We start from the raw sequence: 26,851 nt of genomic DNA, 5'->3' as shown, positions 1-26,851 counted from the left end.
TTTGCCAGAAAGATAGAAAGAGCGCCAGAGAAAACTTTCTTAAAATCCATTTCAAAGGATTTCTAGAAGGATTGGGAAGAAAATTATTGAAATGAATTGAAAATTGTTCCAATAACGATAAATACTCGTATATACATACAGTGTTGCTCCAACACACTTCGACGTTATATTTCTTGTCTCTATTTGTACTCAATGGGGGGTCACCGCGTTGATCTGACTTCATCTGCTAATTATATGAAGAATAATTAATGAATCACCTTGATTCATTCTGCACTAAGAATATTTGTAAAAAAGTAACGGTTTTAGGGTGAAGAACATTACTGATTTATGGGAAAGGAAAGGTTACATTTACCTACTTGAATTATATATCGAAAAAAACGTCTACTGTTGACAATTTACTGGTAGTTCTTATCAGATCTACGGGACGCAAAGCTGACGGAAGGACACAAAGGAGCTGGCAGCCTACTGAAGAGTCTGGAGGCAATTTGCGGAGTCCATATGTTCCATATAGGAAAGTATGATACGAGAAAACTGATAAGTTTTCTAATAGAAACAACAAACTAAATGGACCAAAAAATCTATTAAGTCATTTTTCGTGTCAAAACTTGATCACGGGCCTAGATATTGATTCATCACATTGCCAAAGTAACAGAGGAAGTTGTCAATAATTTTTTAATGTTTGATTCGGAAGCTGGCGTAGAAGATGTCAATAAACTATTGAATTTTGTTAATGATGATAACTAAAATGAGGTCGACGAAGCTAATGAGGATGAACTGAAAATTTCCATCATGTCTTTCTAAAAGTTAACCGGAGGTCTGAATGTCTGAAGAAATCAATTGGTATGAAGACCTCTAGTAACTACTGGCATATGATGCTAGAATGGCGTTTGGCTGTTGAAAATTGATTATCTCTATTCAATATTGAATTCTTTGAAATTTTATATGCTTTCCACGAGTGCGAAACAACTTCTAGGTTTTATGTATTCAAAATAAAATGAAACATGGAGAGAACGTCGTTCAGTGCGTTTCTCTTGTATAAGTCAAGTACATAAATAAGTGCGTTATGTACGAGTTCCGTATTGGAGCACCGAATCTGTCAAATATATGAGACTCGCAATATTGATGTTTGTTATCTGTAATTGAATGTCTGGGATAATTACTGAGAACACCCACTGGAAAGTGAGAGTCGTCGGAGACGGTTTAACAAACGCTGGTAATGGAACACATAAGCGCATCTCAACGTAAACACAAAGTCTTCCCGCCAGACATGTGTTTTATTGGCCGCAGTGTATTATTATAATCGGGAGATGGTCCGCTCCAGCCAGAGAGCCGCGCCAGTCCCCGCCAGCGGCAGCGCTTCGTCTGGTCTCCGGTCTCCGCGGTGTTCAGGGCTCGGCGCTCAGTCTCGATGCCGCCGCCGCACAGCGCGCTGCTACCGGCCTTTCCTCGTGGGTGTGGCACGTGTTCATGCAGGCCTTTCCCTTTGCGTAAGCGCATTCTTATCATCCGGTTCCGCGCGTAAACCCCGGGAAATATTTGACTCGTATCGTGGAAATGTCAAAACCTACAGGTTAAAAAACATTTTTTTTTCATATTCGAGAAAAAGACTCATTATCATAAATTTAATAAGCGTACAAAATACGACGTTTTAAAGAAGTTGTATTTTTAAAAATTCTCTTTATTAAATGAAAAATTAACGAATATGGTTCGCGGTAGAGTTTTTTCTTATAACGCGGTAAACTTTAATATAAAAATGTCGAGTTCTAAGCGATTGTTGCTAACATTATTCGTAAGTTTGTGCATCAGCGGAAGTATAGGACTCGCTGCTGAAAGCTCCACAACTTGGACACTGAACAACCACAAACAGAAGTCCGACACAAAACAGACGTTAATCGATTCCAGAATTAGCCCCCCAGCGAATGCGGACTTGCATCAAAATAAATTCGACGAAAAACGACAATTCAGGCACAACAGATTTCATAAGCTGGATTATCTTTTCAAGGAGTTATCAAAATCGGAGCATTTTACCAAAAGTCATATCGGGAATTCAGATGTACCGAACGATAATATCAGCGAAACAATATTGAAACCCTCTTTACACGAAGGTAAATCTTACGCGACGGCCAGATCTGTACAAGTTCTTGACGACTTTACGGAAAACCCTAGGAAAATTCTCGCCCGTTCTGTGGCGCCTCAGCAGGAACCGAGAGCCAAACACTCCGATGACTTTGGCGATGAAGATGATGACGACATGATGGACGATTATGACGAAAATGATGAAGACGATTATGATGAAGAACGGGAGGAACAAATCAAAATGCTCCAACGAGAAATAGAAATGAGGCCTCAGAAACTTGGCGACCTCGTAAGTCATTATATAATGTCAGAAGATAAGTGGTCGGATGGGGAAACAGAAGCTGATTTCTTTAACGACGACCCTTCACAGGAGGATTACGACCAAGAATGGGTAAGTTGATGTTTTTCTATTTTTTTACTGAGATATTTGGTATAATCATTTTTACTTGTTTGTTTAACAAAACAAAGAATACTTTTTCTGAGATTCAATACTTGTTAATTGAAGCTCAGAAATTGGTTTGGAAATTGGATAGGCAAGAAGATAGAATGATTGATAAATACAAAGGGAAATTAAAATAAATTCTAGACTTTAAATGTAAACTTTTGAAATTATTTTCTTGATTGTATTACAATATATAACATTTTCTCGTTTTTCGTTTATATTTAACAGTTTTTTTTTAAAATTCAGACTAATTAATTAAAGTAGATAAATGATTTAAACACATCAAAATAATAATCCTTGTATTTTGGTTTTGTGCATTCATATGTTTTGCAGTTTTGTTTTTAAATACATTAATCTTTTATTTTCTAAGTTCAAATTCTATTATTTGACTTTTACTAGTAAAACACAAACATTTTTAATGCTTTATTACATAGACTTTATATACCGTTTGCACGTTTGATTACGAATACAAACAAATACATAGATTATGCGTGTGTGGGATATTTTGTTTTTGTAACTTCCAATATATGCACATAATACGATGACTTCCAGTTCCAAATCCTTTTTATTCATTAGCATTTTTTTACAAAATAAAGAAATAAATCAAAATAAATTTAACCTGCATAAATTTTGGTATGAAATTATACTGTAATACATAATATGAGAACATGAGTAACCAAATATATATTTCCAATTTGTTTAACAAAAAATCTACTATTTATTGCGTTAATTTAAAACTGTATTTATCGGCTCATGTAAATACTAAACTATTTCGTCATTCTTTAATAGTGTAGTGGTTAGCACATTTGCTGTTGTATTTGTGGTACCGGGTTCGATTTACAAGGGGTCAATATAAATATGTAAATGTGAAGACAGAGTCAATATCATATTATTATAAAATACATAAAAGATATAATGTAATCATACATACAAATCCCAATGGTTTTAAAAATACAAATACCTTTATTTACAATCTTTCAGAAATTTTTCAGCAAATCCTGAAAACATTCGTATTGTATATTTGTTATACGAATTCTGATATATTGATGTGGCTGGCGAGGTTCCTTAACCTAAAATTATTCTATTTTAGGAATCACAAAATCAAATAAATTTAGCACGATTGTAGGTATTTTTATATGACTGGGTGGAAACACGCGGTGACGCGAAAATAGTATTATCGGTTATTCAACTTGAGTCGATATAGGTTTTGTGCTATTTTAGACCAGTTGCAACTATACGTAGGTACATCAATAATAGAGGTATTCATTTTTATTTTATTGTAATATCTAGTTGTAACATACGTATAATGTACATTTCATCATGTGTATAATTTTGCTTTTATATGCGCTTAAAAAATTTAAATAAACGTAATATAAAGTAATTAAAAAATATACATATTATAGTACTAAACAAATTCTCCACATTAATAAATGTAGAGATTGATTACATAATAGAATAACAATTAAATAGTTTTTTCCACATAAATTATATTTGACCTGCGACCGGGTTTCGTCGTAACCGTCATCATAAGACTGGTGATGTCGGTTAAGATGAAACTCTGTCGCAGGTCAATTTTTTTTGTGGAAAAAACTATAAATGTAGTAATTATTTTATTCTCTAAAATGCAGTTCTACCAACAAATATCAGCACAAAATTTAGACTACATTTTTTCACATTTTTAACTGTGTCAAAATCCTTGTTCACTAATCTGGGTTTCTCCACTTTGGAGTTTTTTTTTTTACATTTTGACATCTCAACATAGATGAAGAGGAATAAAGAAGTCTGGGCTTATGACCTAGCAAAGGTTGGTTAAGTATTTAAAAAATAAAACCTTTATGAAGGCCAAAATATATATTTCATCATGGTATTAGTTATGTGATTTCTCATTTAGGTAAATATTTTATGTAACACTTTAGATTACATTAATTGCTTCTGTACATACTGTATTGAGTGCACTGTTACTGCAATATAATTCAAATGAATAGTTTACTAATTTATCATGTATATCACAAAGTGAATAAATATTCACTTTGTGATATATATGATAAATTAGTTAATGAGTAAAAAAATATGTTTGTGATAAAATATTTATTATATTAATTACTAATTAAAAACAATCTTCCGTTGTAATGTTTTTGTTTGTCGTTCAGTAACAGTCGTTTCACATTTTAAAGGTTCTTTGAAAGTAATACTCGTACGTACAAAGCATACTTGGGTACCTACCGTACATATTGTATATGAAGGCGAAATCGTTCTTACAAATACGAATTATTATTTTTTGAATTCTCTCCGCACCCAAATGACGCTCAGGGCGCCTTGGTTCGACGCAATGATAAGTTGATTGCTAATTGTATGAAGGCAAGGTGATCAGTCCTGGGCTTCAGATCTTTGGAGAATTTTCACACAACTCGGAATTCCTAAGAGAATTTAGTTGGTTGAAGTATCCAGAAATAATAAGTTTCAAACTTTTCTGGACAGTGTAAAGCGTATCTCATGGAATGATCGCGCTTCCAATCAAAGGGTCCTTAAAATAATGTGTAAAGATAGAGAACTGCTAACCGCAGTCAAAAGACGAAAATGCCGTGGAGAAAAATATACCTTTCTACAGCTTTGGAGGGAAAGGCAGAGGGCAGACGAGGTGTAAAAGAATATCATGGCTCGAAATTCTTCGACAGAAAATGGTTTGAAATACTGTATGCAGCAACCCTCATCAGGTTGGCCCGGGATCGTGTAGAGTTTAAGAAGACGGTTTTTTAACCTTCGATTAGCAACCACATCAGATATAGGCAGACTATCGGAGCCTAAACATCGTCCCAATACTAATTTCGGTGATAGGCTCTTCGCCGTTGCTGGTGGAACAACTTACCCCGAATCTGAGATCTATCCAGAATTCGACCGAATTTCGATCTGAACTCAAGACCCATTTTTCCGGATCTCTTATCCATAGAAATTACTTAAAATTGTAAATCGCCCTTGAGGTAATTTTTCACAAAAACAGCGCTGCATAAATTGGCCATATTTATTATTATTATTATTGCGTCAGCAAATAATTTAGCATGGGAACTCTAGCACGTCAGCGTACAATGCCGAATTATGCATTGAGGTGAATAAATATTTCAATTAAATCAACAAACATCGAACATAATTAATGTAAAACATTTTATTTTAATTGGAATGCCATTTAATTTTAACATGCTCGTTTTGTATACGTTTAACTCCTTTGATTTCCTTTTATTTGATTTTTTTGGCTTATGGGTGAGAACTAAGCACTTGACCTTCATATATCTCGAATAATGGATATAAATTTCAAAGCTATAAGTTCGAATGCCTTGTAGAATAATAAAATGCTTAAAATAGTCATTAATTCCTGTCAGCCTGCTGGCTTTGGGCGGATCATTTTTAAGATAAATTAACTGGTTGTCTTCTCGATGAACCCAGCACAGTGGACGTTAAGTCTTGTACACGAATAATTTCACATAACTTAGTGTCAACTGGATATCAAGGAAGTACATTGAATGATAAAAATTAATAAAGTACTCATACAAGTTTTTACAGTTATGCTACCTTCTTTTCAAAATATCGCACCGAAATCAGTTCAAAAAAGGTAAATCATTTCGAACAATCATTGAATATTGAACTAATCGGTAAAACGTAATTAAAAAAATATATATATTAAAAATGATTTTTCTTCTGTTGCATTTTTATGTCAAAGTTATTTCAGAAAACCTAAGTAAATTTGTGTAATTTTTGAATAATTTCATGATTTTTAAATTTAAAATAACATTAATGATATTAAATACCGGTTTTGTAATATTAGATACGCAAAGTATATAGGAAAAGAAGATATGAAAATTGTAAATAAAATTTTGATATCCCTTTTGATAATGGTATATACCTACCTACATATACTCATACCTATAATATACTCATGAAGATGTGCTGGATCACGCAAAACCAAAGTTGAAATATTAATTGAAATATAATATTTATTTTGATTTTTCTGAAATTCTTAATGTATTTATATGGGTTATGTACCCATGTAATCTGATTTTTTAATACAATAAGTATAAATAATATGTCATACATCTTGTTAAATTGAATGCATTTTAATACAGATGACGATAACATATAATATTTGTAATTTATAAATATTCCTAAAAAATGAGCGTGAAAATGAATATTTTTCATTGTTATCCCATTGCTGCGTAACTTGCAGCTTTTAATGCCTTTTGAATCTCTCAAGCTCCTCACAATAAGTGCTTAAGAAATTTCCCATGTCAGTCATAACGTCTTGGGTCATAAAATGTACGAATGCACGTCAATTTACTAAATGGTTGTCGTTTTCCATAAAGCATGTGCAGGTAGGTGCATAAATATTCACAGACATGCCTACTTGGTGTGGACATTTAATCTTAATGAGAAAAGTGTATGGGGCTAGCATGGATAAGTAAAATGATCATAATAACATGTGGCACTTGAATAGGGTATTAAAATGAAAATTGTAAAAATCTCGAATATTTTTACTTATTCCCAAGAAATCCACCAAAACAAATATGAGACGAACTATATTTTCTATGCAGGACGTTGTCCAGGATTATGATTTAATTTTTGTGTAGGGTGCAGGTAACACCATTGAAATAATACATATTATAAAAAAGACGCTATAGTTATCAATGGATAACTATAGCGTCTTTTTTATAATATGTATTATTTCAATGGTGTTACCTGCACCCTACACAAAAATTAAATCATAATCCTGGACAACGTCCTGCATAGAAAATATAGTTCGTCTCATATTTGTTTTGGTGGATTTCTTGGGAATAAGTAAAAATATTCGAGATTTTTACAATTTTCATTTTAATACCCTATTCAAGTGTTAATACCCTATTCAAGTGTTATTGTTATTGTGTAGTTATTTGGTTGTAAATTAGTGATTATGTTTAAGGGGAACTCACAATCATCCAATTCATTAATCGATCGGCCACGCGAGGGGTCGACGTGTCTTCACACGCATTTTTTAAAGGATACCTACATTTTTTTTACTTTTTACCTTTCAATAACTGTTTTCTTTTCAAAACCATATATTTATTTCGAAGTTATTTAAAAAAAAAATCAACCAAAAATTAAATTACCTAAGTTCAATGTTACCTGGGTTGAAAGAAAATGAGGTTAGGATTAATCGTATTTAAGACCTTAATAAACAATTTTCCGGGGTTATTTTTTTCAATCGTTTCGATGAACTTTTTGTATTTTGATACGTATGAACATATTTTTGAGACTAGAGTGCCACAACCCAAAATTCGTTGTCTTTCAGAAGACGTACTTAAAGCCCTTTAACTTTGTTAAGTAGTCGTGTTGCTATAGTATTTCATAATAGTTAGATTGAATGATGTATTGGCAGTACGCTAATGTACGTGACTCTAGTCGCAAACTGGCAATATGTGTATAGGGTAGCATAAATCAGTTGAAAAGAAACACAGCAGAGATCATGTTTGGTATAAGCTATTTGATAAACAGAGGCACTATTTATTTGATTTAAAATAATTTAATCAATTAAGAATACCGACCGGGGTATAAACGAATTATCTGTTAATTATAGACAATATTTATCAACGTAAAAAAACTTTAGACATAATTAAAAAATAAAATATTTCTAATTCTATTCTTTGTTGTGTCTTTGTTTAACAAATAGCTTATTTAAGGCCCAACATACGTTAAATCGCAATTTAATTTTCTTTAAACGCAGGTAACATTACATTTGACGTAATTGGTTTTTCTCTTGAAACACCGTTTTTCTGTTGAAAACATTAGTTTCATTTCAAAATTAATATATTGTTTTGAAAAGAAAACAGTTATTAAAAAAGTAAGGAGTTTAAATAATATGATTTTTTTCTACTATTTATTTTCTAAAAAACATCCAATATATGTATATTCAACAAAAATCAGGCGAGAGATGACGACCGCTTTTCAGTGCAGCCGGACACTTAATGAATTCTAATCGTATTATTGCGAGTAAGGCCTTAAAACTAGATCTCTGCTCTGTTTGTTTTGTTAGCCGAAGGACCTACCATTGTTGGCTCGAAGGGCCAACCTAGCGTATCATTAAGAGTCATATAATTAAGTGCGTTATTAATTGGTGGCTTCACAAGAGAACATCATTAATTTTCATTTGAGAGCGCCTGTCGACAAATTCCGAGTAAAATATTTATGCGTAAAATATTTTCGTAAAAATCTGATTGTAATTTGGCTTTATTAATGACTGCACCAAAACGTGTTTGGCGAAGAAGCTCAAACAACAGGTTCGATTATGTACGTATGGTTATAATTTTTTACTCTTTTCCAAGAATATGGTGAAGAATGCCACTCAAGATTTTATCCTTTCCATTCGATTCGACCTGCTTCTGGAACGAAATTAATTTTAAAGGTTATTAAGACGGAAGGTCTCACTTTTAATATTAAAATATTATAATATTTTACTCGTACAAAATTACAGCTTTGTAAAATATGCATAAATGTTGAATATTGAAAATTAATATACAAACAGGTGTATTAAAAATGTTTTAATCGTTGTAATAAATAATAAATTGTCATTAATTAACTTTATTTACTTATGTTTACGTCATATACATAGCTTAATATATTTTTTTATATGAGGATATTGGATTTATTGTAGGTAGAAGAGAATTTCTTTCACAAGAGACCCATTTAAATAACAAATATCCAAGTTTCACTAGCAAGTATGAGGATGAGTATTCAACCTGTGCACCGCGAAGGTCAAAAAATATAATATAAATTATTTTCCTTGGGTAATAATTAATAATATTCAACATTAAAAAAAGGAATATGAAGGATTAAAAGTTAAGAAAAATCTATATAAATATATTCATTATTTTCTTGAAGGGTTTCTTTCTTTGATGCATTTTTCGTGTAAAGTCTAGTACGTTATAATCATATTTCAACATAAAAAATCAAGTACGATGTAAAAAAAAAAGATGACTGCACACTCAAACTAATAAATGAATAAAAATTAAAAAAATATGTTTTAAATAATGTTGAAGTATTATTTAATGGAAAGCGACTGTATAAAATTTGTGAAAGCAGTTTTGTAGTTTATTGCAATATCTAAAAAAATATATGTGTAGGTACTATTTATTGCGTAACGTGTTGGTATATGATTATTTATGTATTTAAAACAAATAGGTTTTTTAAATGTGCATTGTTCATCATCGTTTGGTGACTCCCCTCTTAATGTTAAGGAGATACGGGTAACGTTAATTTTTCCCAGTGGGTACTTGTTTTAAAGTGGTTGAAAGCGAAAATTCGGCAAATAATCGGCGTCGATTAAAAAAAAAAAAACAGTGACCGAAAAGATAATTAAGATTGTTGAAGATAAAGCAATATTTAAATATAAATATTGTAAGTTATGAAGTTAATAACTAAACGAAAACGCTAGTAAACCTTTGACTTTCACGTTTTAATATAGATTGCACTTTATACTGTTTCATTGCTCACTTTTAGTTTTATTCTTCAAAATTCAACATATTTTCCTTGTATTTTCAGACCTTAATCTCAATATCAAGTAAATACGATAAATCGTCATTTTTTCCTCAATTCTTCCATATAGCATTATGATTTTTTACGAGCGCCTACTTATGTTTTATATGTATCATATGAATCGACATTTAAGGCATTGCGTATTTAGAGTTTAGAAATGACAAAAATGTGTATTGAAATAATTTTTACTTGATACTTTGATGTTACAGTTATTTTGATAAGATGTTATTAATTTTGGATAATCTACTATCAACCAGTTTTGGAACTGTCGTTTCTTCTCTAGGATTCTCCCCAGGACTCCATTCAACTGATATTCAACATAGTATTCGATTGGTCATAATTTTTTATTTAACGTCAGTACATAGGCCTCCTCAGATTTCCTCACAAAATCGTCTAGCTATTCGAAATGTGGATATGAAGACTGAATTAAATTCTACGAACGATAGTGCCAACCAAAGCTAAAGTTCTCCAAAGTGCTGGCTACATTAAGAATTACTGATGAAAGTAACATATCTTCAGTTAACATATCGCTCACTCCTTTCAAGAACGTCATAAATCAAAAATCGAAAAATTTCAGTTATGCATGTTTTCGGAATGCCCAGAAAATGTACTATATCCCAGCAAAAGCGGCATATTTTTAACTTAATATTTACCCGCTACAAGGCAGAAAGTGTTGTTTTTGCATTTTGAATAAAAGGTACTGTTTAATTATTTTTTATATATACTAAATATGTTTCGAATGTAGAATAAACCTTCAGGTTTTTCCTAAAAATATCTGTTGCATATTAAAAGTTTAATAAGTGGCTTGGTAATTTTTTTTTATACATTTTATTATATTTTTAAACTTTAAAAACGTTCTCCTGAAAAATCAAGTTTTTTGATTTATGACGTTCTTGAAAGGAGTGGGCGATATGGGACAGAGCACTTGAGACTAGAAGGAATGTGTATTTGATTACGCATTTTTTTCGATTGTTGCGCGGTATGATCGATAATCCTGAAATTATCCGGAGCATTGGTCTGTATGTTCCCGATAGTTACCTAAGACAGCGTCGGCATAGATTGTTTCACATTCCTATACACAGGACCAACCTGCCGATGGTTATGCCTGTAGGAAGAGCTACAGCTATGTTGAACAATATCACATTGGATATTGATCTGTTCCATGTGTCCAAAGGGGTCTTCCGAAGCGGGATTCTTCTACACATTTAACAAGAGTGTTCTTACTTACTTTTTAATTTGTTTTTTTTTTAATGTTTACGCCATAAATGTTAGTTTGTAATGTATATATTAATCATTAAATAAATTGAATTGAAGAAGAAGTTGATATAGTAATATTTATTCGAGAAAACATTAAGTAAAATAAATGAGAGTTTATATGTTAGTGTGGTTGAAGTTCAATAAGGTTAACTAAGACCAGGATTTAAAGATGATCATGTAATTTGATAGTCTTTCATATAATAGAATTTAATACAACATGATTTAATTGGAAAATTATTTACAAGAGTTATTTTATACTTGTTTTCATTTTCCGATCTATTCTGACGCGATTAAGATGAGGCACAGTAGCGGACGACCGGTTAATTGGGGCAGCTGATAATTTGGGCCAAATCTCTAGGAACGAAAACCAAATCAAGGAGCCAATAATAATTTACGTCGCGTTGAGATAATATTCCGCTTAATTGAGAGAAAAATGTTGTAAACATAAATTATGAAGATTTTTCGATAAAAGATAAGAATTTATCACGATCGATGACTAATTTAGAAACAAAAATACTGAAAATAAAATTGTTGATTTTTTTCCGATCCTACGTGTGTGTAAAATTATAGAATAGTAAAATTTATTTTGTTATTACTGCGTTAGTTTTTCTGTAAAAGCTTTTAAAATAAAATTTCCATATTGTTGTGAGAAATAAAATAAACATCATGTCAAAACTGCAGTAGCAATATTTACACAGGAAATTACATAAGATTTGTTGAAATTTGTATCGGCTATTCTGGTACAATAACAATAATATTAAATATCATCAATTCTAGTGTTGGAGATGTAAATATTACATAATTTATTTTGTAAAGTGCGCCGAGGAGGTGAAGATACCCACATAACTAATATTACATGCAGTTTGCACAACATTTTACTAATTCATACTACAGGATGGAGTACAACAATGGGTCATTTAAAATAACAGTGAAGCAAAGTATGTATAAAGCAAAAATATCATACATCGAATAATTAAATTACTCAGATATTTTTAATAAAAAAATTATAAGAATCACACCTTAAGATCCATAAACATTGTTTGAGCCGGAAATTTATCAATTATTCTTCTTCTAACCATTTTTCGAACCCAATAGTGCATAGGGCACTGCATCATAAATATACAGTCTTAACTGATCGTTAAATACATGAAGGAATGGTGATTAGCCCCGCGTTTACGGTACCAGTCCATAGAAATATTAAATAAATATAAGGTGAAAAATCATTAAAATTTAATTCAACTCCCATAAGAATTGAACCCATATGCCATATATAACGCATATATATTTTTCTTAATTTTAATTAAATATCTTCTTGTACAATAATGTATTACCTTGGCTTGCCTGCAACATTTTTATTACTATTAAGCTAATTTAATTAATTTTAACTCATAAGATAACGCAGCATTTTCAATTGGACTATTTAAATACTGCTCTTTAAATTCTACACTTTACCAGAAGGAACCATTGAGGAACAATCGAAGCCCTCAAACAACGGATTTGAGATTAATTGGGTTGATTTCGTCCGAATAGCCCAATGCTTTCGTTTAAAAGGACGTCATCGTTCGGATGTAATTAAAAAATATATATTTCGTAAGATTTTTTTTCTTCATATTTTCGATTATATGCTTTTATGTCATGAAAATAATTAAGGAATACATATTTTGAATCCCATTTTCAGTCATTTCGAAATCGCCCTGTGTTTTGCTCCATCCTGTATATTACATGATGTGTGAGTTTGTACGAAATATTAAAGTGTAGGCGAAGGTGTAAAGTCTGCATTCAATTTCTATAGCTTATCTTATAATACATTATTTAAAGTGAGTAATAATAATATTTAAGTACAAATATTCTTTTTGGATTATGTCCATTAGCACGCAATGAATTGAAGGTATTTTTAAAATATTTTTTTTAATCATTGTGAAAACCATAGGTCAAAATTGACATTCTATTGGTTTGCTGGAAAATGCGCCAAGATTGCAAATGAATTAACGTAATTTCATAAAATAAAAATGAACGTAAATAAATTGGGATGAAGCAATAAATTGTGTTATGATATGAATACAGTTTTTTTTAAATATCGTTTTAAAAAATATGTTTGGGTGTATCAAAATTAATGAATTAGTAAGATTATGAAAAAAATATATACTTATCAACCTTTTTAATTTTCACTTATTTTTTTTTTACAAAAATGTTAATAACATTAGTTCATAACCACTTACTGAGATTTTTATGTCTACCGGTTTTGAGATGTACCCGTCTCTTCGTCAGGACAATCACTACCACAGCATGCGTTTGCATGGTGTGGTAGTGATTGTCCTGACGAAGAGACGGGTACGTCTCGAAACCGGTAGACATGAAAATCTTCGTGAGTGGTTATATACTAATATTATTAACATTTTTGTAAAAAAGTAAATAAGTAAAAATGACTAACCACAAAGTAAATGCTTTAAATATTAATAATATTGAGAATACTTTTTAATTTCTTAAAATTTCATTAATATATTTATATTTTTATTAGAACTTTTGAATGGTGAAGTATATGTAATTATTTTGTTTTCAATATATCAGACTGTAAATTTGTGCTTTTTGGCTTGACTTTCAAGTGTATGATACTATAGACTAAAAAATATATAATAAATAATATAAATTACAGAAAGCATTGTCACTTTTTCTTTGTCTCTAATCGAATCCACTAGGACACAGGGCGCTAAAATGTTGCATTAACTTGGTCCAGCCGCCGGGATACGGAAAAATGCAGTTTTATTTTAAATTTATCCTCGTTGGAGGAGTTCATTGACAGTCAAAAAATGTTAAATAACTTTATATTTTTCACTTTAGGTCGAAGATGAGGTAACCAATGAAATTTAATACTTCACAGCTTTTTATATTTTTTCCCTGATATCAACATTTACATGAAATGTGAAATTGAATTTTTGTATTATTTTGTTTGTTTTCAACATCAGTGTAATGCGAAAACTTTTGGCTGTGGGATATTTCATAAAGGTTTTCTATAGAATATATAATATACGTACTGTTATAACATATAAGTACGTATATTCTTTCCCCTATGATTAATATTATTATATAGTGTCGGGTTGTATAAGTGATTAAATATAAGTGATTTTTTCCCTGTAATATTTATTCAATATTACACTGGACTGATACCTGAAGCGGAGGGCTGATCACCTTTCCTTCATGTCAACGATCAAGATAACACTGCGTTTGTATGAAGCAGTGCCCTGTGTACCATTGGGGTGCGGATAAGGGTTTTATATTATATATATATATATATATATATATATATATATATATATATATATATATATATATATATATATATATATATATATATATATATATATATATATATATATATATATATATATATATATATATATATATATATATATATATATATATATATATATATATATATATATATATATATATATATATATATATATAGTGTCGGGTTGTGGTCCTGTGGTTAGTGTCGCCGACTCTTGAATCGGAGTTTCTCGGTTCGAACCCACTCTACCACAATTTAATACCTATTTCTTATAATGAGCCGCTTAGGCTCACAGAAATAGTATTAAGTATTTTCATAAAGAAAAAAAACACAAAAATTTATCTGTATATTAAAAAATTGAGACGTAATGGATTTGGAAAATTCGTGACAACAATAAATATATAGACTTCATTATTTAAAATGAATTATAATAACATCGTTAATATCTAAAATAAGAAGAAAAAAATTGTGTTCAATAAAATGAATACATCTTGAACAGATAAATTTCACCACGCAATAGATATAGGCGTATAAAATAATTCCCACGTGTAATTAATAATTATAATTAATGATTCATACGAATAAGTTTATCGAATAAAGAATATGTATTTTTCAGATATCAAATATGTAATATTTTTCTCTTGAACTGAAAAACTTTCACGAAAATTCCTCCCTCTTTAATTGCCGAAATATAATGAAATAAATATGTCAATGAACGCTTCAACTGATATCAATCATTTAATAAAATGTATCTAGATACGTAATAAAAATTAAAGCTAAGGACAATAAGTAAAAAAAAACACGGTATAATATTCCTAGAGAACTTTCCATTTGAAAGCTTCAATAAAAAAATAAAATAAAATATGACTTTAATGAAGGTATATAATACCTCATTCGTACTATTAAAAAAAATTGCAAAAGGAAAAAATCCATGTCTCCACCTTTCGCTAGGTACTAACCTGTTTTATTTTTTTTATGTAACTATAAGTTAAACCAATTGTAATTTCTTTTTTATTTAAACGAGTAGTACTGCGGTAAGACCGATCATGGTTTTCAGTTACTTTGTGCGTAACAAGAATTACACATTTTTGCTTTATCCTCAAAAACATGGTATCGTCATCAAAGGTTCATTGCTTACTAAAGCCATAGATCAAAATAGTAATTTAATTTTCCAATGCACGTAGTTATTGCTTGTAAGTATGTTCTTCGAACATTTTATATATTAAAATTATTTATTTCTAAAAGCCGTAATTAAACTACATTCCTCCTTATTTAATTATAGGTGTAGTCAGTTATGATTTGGCGCTGATGCAACTGGAATCGTGATATTTCGGAATATTATTATTAACAGCGCATATGAGTTGATTTAAGCTTGGTAATAACGCATGTGCATATGTCCGCCTCTGTAGTGTAATGGTCAGCACGCTCGTCTACCGTACTTGAGGTCCCGGGTTCGATTCCCCGGAGGAGTCTAATAGATATAACTGATTTTTTCACTCTAATATTTATTAAATATTACCCCGGATTGGTACCTTAAGCGGAGGGCTGATCACCTTTCCTTCGTGTGTTAACGATCAAGATAATACAGTGTTTAACGATTAATATAATTTTATATGATGCAGTGCCCTAAGCACTATACGGATGAGGGTTTGGAAAAGAAGAACATATGTTTTTATTTATTATTAAAAATACAATTAAAGTTAAAGAGTATTAAAAATACAATTTATTCTAATACTACATACACAGGTATAGATATAAGTACAATACAAAATGTGTTCGTTATGTCAACTCTGATGGCGTTAGAAAGCGGAAACATAATTGGCATATTTAGTACTTATTAAAAAAATAGCCACATTAACAGGAGATAAGAAGTATCCAGGAATAAAATAACAAAAACATTAATTAACTTTTTATAACCTCGAGTTCCCGTTGCACCTTAGTTTATTCTGGAAAACGATAACAGTATATTTTCATGGTACATTTTAAAATTTATATTAAGGGATCGCTCCTTTCATATTAAAAAAATAATTTGCATATTTATTGCACGTCATAATTGCTACGCTGTGCTAAAATTTAATGTGCATAATGCAACGCTGTGCTAAAATTTCAAAGCAATCATTGAATAACATCAGGAGATTTTCCAGATTTTGAACTAACCAACATTAAAAATGTATTTTTGACATTTACTTTCCCTTTCCTTACAATCGTATCCTATTTTAAAATAAATTTCCCCTTATTTTCTACGTTCAAAGATCCTTATATCATTCAAAGATTCCAAGAGAAAATTTAATACCACCCGTTCAATTCATTGAAAATTGAAGAGCTTTCTTCTCCCGCAGATATATTGTATTGCGGTCACATTCCGTTGTATGTCTCATGCTCGGCTAGCCTAAACTAAAACTGTCTGAGAGCTCTGCGTGCGGGCCAAAGCCCTTTAGTTTCTCGTATACACATATATTATTTATAATACACGAAGGAATGTGTTTGTAGGCATTGCATATACAAAATAGCAATTGGCAGAAGAGTCAATAAACAATCTGCATAAACACCGCACCGGTAAAATCACAAACGATTTGGCGTGAAGGTATTTGACATATTAATAAACAAATTTATCGCTGGTATTTTTAATTCATGCTTAGTATTATGAAGCTTAGAAAGTAGATAGTAAAAGAGAAGCTAGAGAGATTAACCCAAAATTATGTTTGATTTTTCTATTCTGATTAAACTACCGATTAAATTATTTGTATATATATATATATATATATATATATATATATATATATATATATATATATATATATATATATATATATATATATATATGTGTATTATACATACCCAATATAAATCAAACATAGATAAGTATATAGAAACATATTCATATCCTAATATAAATCAAAGCAAAAAATCAGATCTATTTACATACAATTATGGTAACTACTCGTTCATCCATAATGTTAATTTTACTTATGTATGTTCAAACAACTAATATCTATTTTACAAAAAAAAGGTATTTTAACTTCTGATACTAAAAAATACCTTAAATACTTCTGATACAAAATACTAGAGTCGTTATATAAAAAATAAACAAAATTAATGTTAAAGTTATCGACTGTATGTAAAATAGTTACCTACGTGTTATCTATCCATTACAATATACCATCTGGATACATTTGACTTGTTTGTGATTTAACCTTCACAAAACAATAATATGTAATAATAAATCTGCATCATCTCAAGAACAGCACGAAAAAGATAAATAATGTCGGAAAAAATCTACTTATTAATGTTAAAAAATTAGAATATTTGCTGCTTTTTTTGCTCATCATTTATGTTTGAAAACGTAGGTAGGTACACGCCACATACCTACAATAATTACTATTGACTTCTATACAAAATTGGCAAATGAGAATTGCGATTTGAATGCGAGGAAACTATTAACTCATTTTAACTACCTACACGATAATTCGTGAAATACTAATGACCCTAGCTCTGAGGTTAAGATAAAGCGCATAGCTAACTATAAACGAATAATTACATATATTATGGTGCGCAAATATTACTTGACCGATTTACGATATGTCACTACATGTCCTACATATGTGACCTTATACAGGTACGTAACCCAATAGCGCATAGGGCACCGCACCCGAACTAATCAGTGTTGACTAATTTAATGATTTGGCATTAACTTCATGGAATAACATGATGATTTAAATGTATAAAAACACTTGTACAAGACACTTTTTAATGTTTATTAAAGCCTTACTCGCAATAATAGAATTCATTAAGAGTCCGGCAGCGCTCATAGCCGGTCGTCACTTCACGCCCATTTTTTTAAAGAGTATATATTGGATCTTTTTGTTTGTTTTTAAAAATATATATATGTACATTGAAAAAATATTTATTGAAAAAACCTCTTACGTATATCTACTTATCTTTCAAAAACTCTTTTTTTTCAAAACTATTTGTTTATTTCTAAGAAAAACTTGTTTTTTTAATACAAAAATGGTGTTTTAAGCAAAACAAACAATTACGTTAAATGCTACCTGGTTTTAAAGAAAATTAAAATGCGATTTAACGTATATTGGGACTTAATGTATGTACGACTAGTTTCGAAAACTACAGATATCGTCATCATGTTGTCAAAACTGTTTTTTTTTTATCTATTGATGACAAAATCTGTAGTTCTCGAAACTAGCCATCGTTAAGTTAATAAACTCAAAAAGCGGTCTCGTACATTTAAATATTTTTGTATTTAAATCAGTGTAATTTTCTTTTTTTTAAAAATGTTTTTGCTAATACTTTGCAGCACATTTTATAAAAATTGGGAATGTAATAAAATGTAAACTTTGTTTTTAACCATTTTTATAAATGATAAAAGTGGTTAAAAACAAAGCTTGTTTTATTAATTTTATAGTTTAACTTGGTCTGAACAGTTCCGCCTTCCAGATTCGTGGATCTAGGAGAGGAATATATTTGATAGGATACAAATGACGTAAGTGAAGGTTCTGAGGGAGACGGACATTACTGATATATAGAAAAGGAAATGGAGGAAGAATAATATGTACTGTTAATTAAGAGAGGAAAATAACAGCAGTAATTGATAACTTGGGATTGCATACCCGTACTCGTTCATGCTTATGTATATTAGACAAGCTCACTGCCAATATATACGTGTTATTTGGGGACAAGTAAGTACTAATCATGCTAATTTCTTAGTTATGACGATTGTACAAATATAATGTAAGGATAGCAGAGCTGGATTTAAGTTGAGTGAGGCCTCAAGTCCTTTCATGTATGGCAGTGATATATTTCACCCTGAGCTCCTTCCCCTACGTCATCTGTATCCCTTAGAAAATATCTTCCACTCTTGGATCCAAGAATATGGGATGCAAGACTGATCATCTTAACTACGTACAATTAGTGATCAAGTTAAGCGGCGTCAATCCGATGCAGTGCCCTATGCACCATTGGGTGAGGATAAGCATCAGTATGAGTAAACATATGCACCCTTTAGGACTTGTCCCATTAGAGATTTCTTGATTCGATATTTTCATATACAGTGGAACCTCTCATAACGAGCATAATTCGTTCCAGAATCTTACTCGTTAAGCGAACATGTTTTGTTTTGACTGGTGCGGAGGTCCCGGCTCACAAGTGAATGTTGTGAAAAAGGGACTTGCCCTTTCTCTTTTATTTTTTTACTAACATAAATTTTATACATTTATTTAAATGACAATTTTTAACATATTTAAAAAATATATATTTGTAGAGACCCACCAAGCCACCTTGTGTGTCTTGTCGGTGGAGTTCTTTTTTTAATACATTTTTATTGTTTTTAATCATTTTAACCTAATATACACACAAAAAGAGAGAAAAATTAAAAACATATATGTTTTACAATTTTCATAAAATTAACTCTTAATCATTTACCCATTCCTTTTTTTGCCTTTGTTCCATATTTTATTTTGACTTTTAACATCCGTCGGCAACAAATGTAAAATGTTCGGAACGATATATTGCAGTGTTTGACTCCCATATTTATTATTAATTCTTGAGACTCCCAAACCTTCGTTGTGTGTAAATCGTGTATCAGGGTTGTTAGAATACTTCGATATTTTGGAACTATGATACTCAACTATGATACTCATCCACAATATTCCACGTACCGGCAGTAATTTTAAATGTTTATATATCAATATTGGATTGTCCCTTTGATTATATATATGACTGGGTACAATTCTTTTGATTATGGAATATTGCAGATTTTGAACCATTTTATAATTTGTTTTCGTCAAATGTCTCCAAGACTTAATCCCATATCTTAATATGGATTCTACTAAAGAACAGTAAATGATCTCTAAGGTCGGTTTAGGCAGGATAAAGTACTTAGTAACTTATAAAAAAAAAACTGTTTTTTTGCAAGTTTTTCAAATTCTATGCTCGTTATGCGAATTACTCGTTATGAGAGGTTCTACTGTATTATGTATATTTTATATTTTCCAATTGGACCGCTTGATTTACTGGAGCCGTTAATATTTGAGCACGTCTTTTTTATCTAACCAAAGTAGAATAAAGGAAATAATTTAATTACAGTAATGATAATGTGCCTATTTATGTATGCCGCTGTGTTTTATCTTGTGGTTTATAAATAAAGTCTGACGAATTCCTTACTATGACTATCTTTCTAGGAATACGGACCTCAATCCGACGCCAGTGATGGACCTGTCACCGAAAAAAAGTGGGTCTATTATGGAACCAGAGCAGAGATCGAACCTTATTCCAAACGGAATCATCAGAGAGTTAAAAGTGAGTATTAAATGTGGGTTAACACGTCGATTCGGGGAAGATATTATTACTTTTTATGCATTCTGATGGTTACCTGCGGGAAGGGTAATTTTACTGCATTCTCGGGTAGTGTACTGTGTATAAAAATACTTCCATATTTTTTCATTTTTTAAAGTTATCTATTTAACATATCGGACTGTCAAGAGTTTTTAATGAAAAAAAAATTGTTATTAAATATGACATTTGATAAATTTTTCACTGTGCCAATTAAAAAAATATTAGAACTGCTCACGGAAAACATTATATTTAATTATACACTGAACTTCCCATTTAAACAGTGGATGCGTTCCACGCAATACCGTGTAAAAAAATATTTATAATAGAAAAATATGCAGGATAGGTTTCCTTGTATAAAAATTAATTATTTAGTTATACATTGAACTCCCCATTTATACAGTAGATACGTTCCACAGAGTAGCAAAACGGTTTGGAAATTTTTGAGGACCCAATTTTTTATTTACCATAATTGAATTGAATTTATTGAATGTTTAAAGCAACCTACAAATATTTTTAAGTAACAGATTTTTAACTAGAGATACTTTTTTTGCTTAGATTTATACATGTATCATTGATGTTTAAATCTAGGTAAAAAATATAGAATATGAATTTCTGTAAAAAAAATATGTAATATTGAATTTGGCTCGCGAGCCATACGTTGCCGACCCCTGGCATACGTCAAAAGGCCATATCGGAATAACCAAGACGACGTAAGTTCCCCACCCCTGTTCTATATTGTTCTGTTCTATCTACATTCTTTTAGACTCGAACAACAATACATGGTTAGTACTATATATATAAAAATAATAAAATAGAAATATAAAGTATTTAATTTATTTCAAGTCATTGCGTTACATGTATTTTTTATGTGCGGTTATGTTTCTCACCCGCATTAGCGAAATGTAAAAGAGAACAATGGTGAAAATATAGGACGCCATTTCAGGTCATTAAATATTAAGTTTATGGTAGAATTTTGTGCTCGAAGTTCGAAGTTTGTTTTGAAGTTCGAGCAATACAAATATAACCATGCTTTTCATATAACCCCCTTTTAAATATTTGCAGTTGGCACTGAAAAATTGATACAAGAATAATTACCAAGCGACTTTATTAATTTTTTTTCTGTATTCCAACACCATTTAATGATGCATCGTATTGACGCAGTTATCTAGATCGTTCATTCTCTTTATCATTCATCGTTCACATTGTGTAATATCACTTAAAAACACTATTTCACTATCTGTTTAGGAATATCCTTTCCAACATCAGGACGTGACCTGATGATGATGATAAACGATGAATGATAAGGAGAGTTTTATATTACCATACCACAAATTAAACAATGCTTTTAATTTTCAAAATATTTAGATCTGTAATTAGAGACAAGGTGATCAGTTTTTCGCTTTAGGTGACAATCCAGGGTGGTATATAAGAGGTATTTTAGCAAGGAATCATTAATTTTAACCCCTTTAGGAATTTAACCCGGGACCTACAGCACGGTAGTCAAAAACTCTAACCATTACACTACGAAGGCAGGCATTTTTATTTTCAGTGCATAATTGTATCTCAACGGATTTGCACAAATGAGCAGTGTTCAAGTTACACTACGAGTACGGATATGCAACCCTGAGTGTCCTAGTTATAGCTGCAATTCTCCTACCTGCATTGTTGTTTTATAAATTATTGATATCTTCATTGCTTCATAAGGATTGTGAAATTATACGTATTGAAAAAAGTGTGTTTTTTTATTTTGTTTCTCTTCTATTAAACCAGAATTAGCCACAGCAACGCGTGGCCAGCTACAGCTACAGCTACGCGGTACAGCTAGTGAGAAAAACAAATTAATATTCATATCATAATTCGTATCTGTATTGCTATTCAAGAGTACCTACATTAATTTTAAGATTATTGGTGACATAAATAAAAAAATGTAATTAAATCATAAATAACTTACAAATTATACAGAATGTGTAAATTTGACATTATTAACGATAAGGACTTTGATGAATTTCACAAATTGAAGACTTTGGGACAATAACCACACTTGTCACAAAACTTCTTTTTCGCAGAAGATGATAAAAACCAAATATCATTGTTGGCATATTACACCATCTGACCCCTATCTACAGCCAAATGGTGCATAGGGTACCAGCAGCATTTGATGCAATAATAACTTAATCGTTGATTATATATAAGTAGGGTAGTCAGTCATGCGTAGATTCTTGGATATAGGAGAGGAATGTGTTTGATAGGATGCATGAAATAGTTTAGTGTGAAGAACATCTTGCTGCTATATGGGAAGGAAATGGGGGAGGAATATTAGGTACGATAAAGGAGGAAAAGGCATTCCTTTTTCTCCTTTACTGTACCTAATATTTAACCTCCATTGAGCAGTAGTAGCTGGGATAGTTGGACACATTTGAAATATCATAGACTATTTTTTACACTTGATTTGAGGGAGATGTTTTAAAGAAAAAAAAATATATAAAAAAATATATATATATAGATATATATATATATATATATATATATATATATATATATATATAGATATATATATATATATATATATATATATATATATATATATATATATATATATATATATATATATACATACATATATTGGACATGTGTTGTTTTTGATCCAAAGTCGTTTTGCGTATTAGTCACAAGTGTTTACCTGATCTTATGACCTTACAAGCTGACTTGTTCCAGTAGAGTAGCATGTAGGTACCTAAGTAATTTTAGTTGTGAATACAACGTATATTTGTTTTATTTTATACCCAAGATCTCGAAATAGCTATGTACTTATATGTATTTTGTTTTAAAAACTAAAAGACAACTCATTAAAAATAAGGAAATTAAAATAATAATAAATTAAACTTTGTCTAATTCAGACTTATTTTATTTTTGGCAAAGTAATTCTAATTCTAATTCAGACTTAATACTATATAAAGTGACAGCATCAGAAAATGCATTATTTAATTTTTAACTGAAACCATATCTTAGTCGTTAGTTAGTGAGTCCTTAAGAACTAAACTTTATCTGAGGACTGAGATTTATCACTCTTTTCTCAAAAAATCAAAGATAAAGTAAAAACCAAGTTTTTTTGCAATTTTATGTAAAAATGTAATTGAAAAAAATGTAAAAAAAACACAAGCTTAAACTGACATCAGTAGTAGGTTTACAACCATCAAGGCTTCCAAAAACAAATATCCATATCATCGAAATAGAGATAATGAAGTGGGTATAAAGAAACATTATCATTCATCAACGATTATCTCGTGGGATTTATTTTGTTTCGGCGATGAGGTTCCTCTTCACTGTCCGAGAGGGATGATTGGTCAAAGCTGTCTATTCTATTTTTGCACAGGTACTACTTTTAAATGCTAAACCCTTTTTTTTAATTTTAAATTATTTTTCAGAGGAAGATATTACGGCAGCAATACAACACACAATGCTGATGAGAAGCGAAGGAGCTTGCAGAGTACCGCAAAAGCGCGTGGTATCCATTCAAAGTATTCACCCGAACCCTTCCAAGCAATATATCCCTTCTTGCACTTTCTTGCATCGGTGCGGGGACGACACGGGATGTTGCTTGGTGGAGGCCATGACATGTGCCCCCAAAAGTACTCACAAAGTGGAGCTTCATTTTTATGTTAGTACGTACTAAACTTTTACTTAGTATAGTTTATTAACCAACCCATATTCGCGTATTTGCAATTACCTTTAAAATTTGATCTTGTAACGAAAATTATTAGAAATTTTAATCAAACCTTATCAAAGTAAGGCTGCAACTCAAATTGTTCATAACCCAAAGCCAATTTTCCCATAACAATAAATTTGCAATATAATAATCTCTTTTCAATTCCCAGAAAATGGTTCTTGAAGATGGAAATTGCAAAAAAATCAGTTTCAACAAAAAATTAATAACGTAGAATAATACAACAAAAGAACAATACAATAAAAAATGCTTTCAACATCTTACAAAGAAGAATGGTATTATTAGGTATTAGATCCTGTTGGCAGACAGTACTCATGTTTTTTGAGTCCTGTGTATCCTTGAACAGATAGGTGTTCAAATGAGATGCACATGATTGCTTGTACAGAGGTAATTGTTAGACAAGGAAATACCTTTTCTCGAAAACATAAGGGCTGGAATTACAGTAAAAAGATAATGCGTTAACTACATAGTAAAGATAACTTTGATTTGGTTTCTGGACTTATTTTCAACAAGTTTGGGGTTTTCAAACTGGATCTCGATCAGTATTGTAAGTTAATGATACCGAATAGAAAATTAATGAATAATTGTTTTTTAATAAAATTAAGTAAAGTTAAAATTATCTATAGTATGTAGTTAATAATCTTTTCACTCATAACTCCAGCCTAGATTGAGGTTTTGTCTCACTAAAAATAGGTTTCTTTTATTATTATTTCATGTTACAGAAATGAGACATGGTGATATTACATTATTACTTAATGGATTTATTAATGTCTGTTTAGTGCTGATTTTAATACAATGGTTTTAAAATTTTATTTCAGACAAGCACGGTTGGCCATGAAAGAAATGTAATTGAAAAATTGAGCTTTATTAATCACACCGAATGCGAGTGTATTCCTAAACGGGAAGACTTCATGGTCAAAGATGAAACATCGACATTCTCACTGAAGACATTATCACACCGGTTTTATGATGATTTCGAACAAACACCTCAACCTTTTAAGAGGTAAGAAAAAAAATTGTTTTAGTAGAGGACCAGATTTTAATTTTATCTTAAATAAGTACAGGTAACCCCTTTATAACACTGTTAATAGGTTCAAAGAAAATACAGTGACCAAAAGTGAAAGTACAAAAAGAGGAATTAAGTTCGTTTAGGTCAATATTGATTTGTTTATTGATTTCCTAGTAAGGAGATACATAATTTTAAAGCTACCTTTTGAATTTTCAACTTCTTTCAGTGTATGCTTCTATATTTGATAATGATTCTAGATTTTTTACTAAGATGAGGCTTTCTCAATTTTTTCGAAATATTCATTTGTTAATTTCACACTACTCTTCTCCTTAGAATCGACTTGTACTACTAAATTTATAATCTAATTTGAGTGAAACTGTGTTAAAGGTTTTCTGAAAATGTGTAAATGTGCTGAAGGATACCATGCTCTAGAAGGGGTTACCTGTACTTAAAACTCAATGTCTAAATACTCTTGATGACTTTGAGGTTCGTCACAAGTTTATATCATTGCCTACAATCAAGTATTGTTAAAAAATACCATTTTCATTTTAAAAACTTTACCGTTTTAAGAGTACCTTTGAAATTTTTTTTTAGGTGTCAATGTCCAGCCGAGTACTCAGTCCACATACTGGATGATGGAGAATGCGCTTGCGACTGCTCTAACAAGCAAAGAGATTGCATGAGGATTAAGAGGGGTAAAGAGTATTTCAGTATGAAGGATCGACTTTGCATACACAATGGACAATGCCAAACTCCCGTTTGCGAATTCGGAACATACATTAATAAATCGGGACGGTGTCCAAAGAAACAGGAAAAAGAAGAATCATCAAGACATCCAAGAACCTTTGGAAAATAATAAGCGCAGAGTTATTTATAAATTCTATTTATAATAAACATAAACTGTGATATTCTTAAGTATGTAATGTTAAAAACTTAAGTAAGGTATAAACCATGTAAATTTAACATTTATCAAAGCTTCAGTTTCTCTATATATGTACTCTTGCATTTACTACTTACTTTATACGCATTATAATAGTACAATTTGACTTAATTATATTCATAGAAGTGTCGTGATAAATTTTGTAATATGATTGTTGGTTTTTCTTCCCCCTACATTCCCAAAAGAGAAGGGACTATATACTTTGTTCGAAA

At 30.7% G+C, this 26,851-nt stretch overlaps 1 protein-coding gene across 2 annotated transcripts; it reads left to right on the top strand.

Annotated features, from left to right (window-relative positions):
* The first annotated feature begins 1,218 nt into the window (after positions 1–1,218).
* Positions 1,219–26,790, top strand: LOC148311618 (uncharacterized). Of its 2 annotated transcripts, none has more exons than XR_015837218.1 (5): positions 1,219–2,467; positions 20,813–20,930; positions 24,392–24,628; positions 25,509–25,693; positions 26,294–26,790. XR_015837218.1 is itself a non-coding variant. In XM_088256287.1 (5 exons), exons 1-5 carry the CDS (start codon positions 1,703–1,705, stop codon positions 26,553–26,555), a joined length of 1,563 nt encoding a protein of 520 aa, XP_088112413.1. In that variant the 5' UTR covers positions 1,320–1,702; the 3' UTR covers positions 26,556–26,790. The 2 variants fall into 2 exon arrangements, 1 of the variants encoding a protein (XP_088112413.1); XM_088256287.1 differs by having other exon boundaries at positions 1,320–2,467; positions 24,392–24,624.
* The last annotated feature ends 61 nt before the right edge of the window (positions 26,791–26,851 follow it).

Source organism: Brachycentrus maculatus, unplaced genomic scaffold (assembly GCF_059751285.1).
Source record: "Brachycentrus maculatus isolate JH-2025_06_01 unplaced genomic scaffold, ASM5975128v1 h1tg000060l, whole genome shotgun sequence".
NCBI lineage: Eukaryota > Metazoa > Arthropoda > Insecta > Trichoptera > Brachycentridae > Brachycentrus > Brachycentrus maculatus.
Note: the sequence above shows the minus strand (reverse complement) of the source record. Positions and strands in the feature narration are given on the sequence as shown.

Coding starts and splice junctions, on each gene's coding strand:
- LOC148311618 (XM_088256287.1), top strand. CDS start 1,703: ATGGTTCGCGGTAGAGTTTTTTCTTATAACGCGGTAAACTTTAATATA. Junction 20,931..24,391: donor GAATCATCAGAGAGTTAAAA/GTGAGTATTAAA, acceptor ATTATTTTTCAG/AGGAAGATATTACGGCAGCA. Junction 24,625..25,508: donor AAGTGGAGCTTCATTTTTAT/GTTAGTACGTAC, acceptor ATTTTATTTCAG/ACAAGCACGGTTGGCCATGA.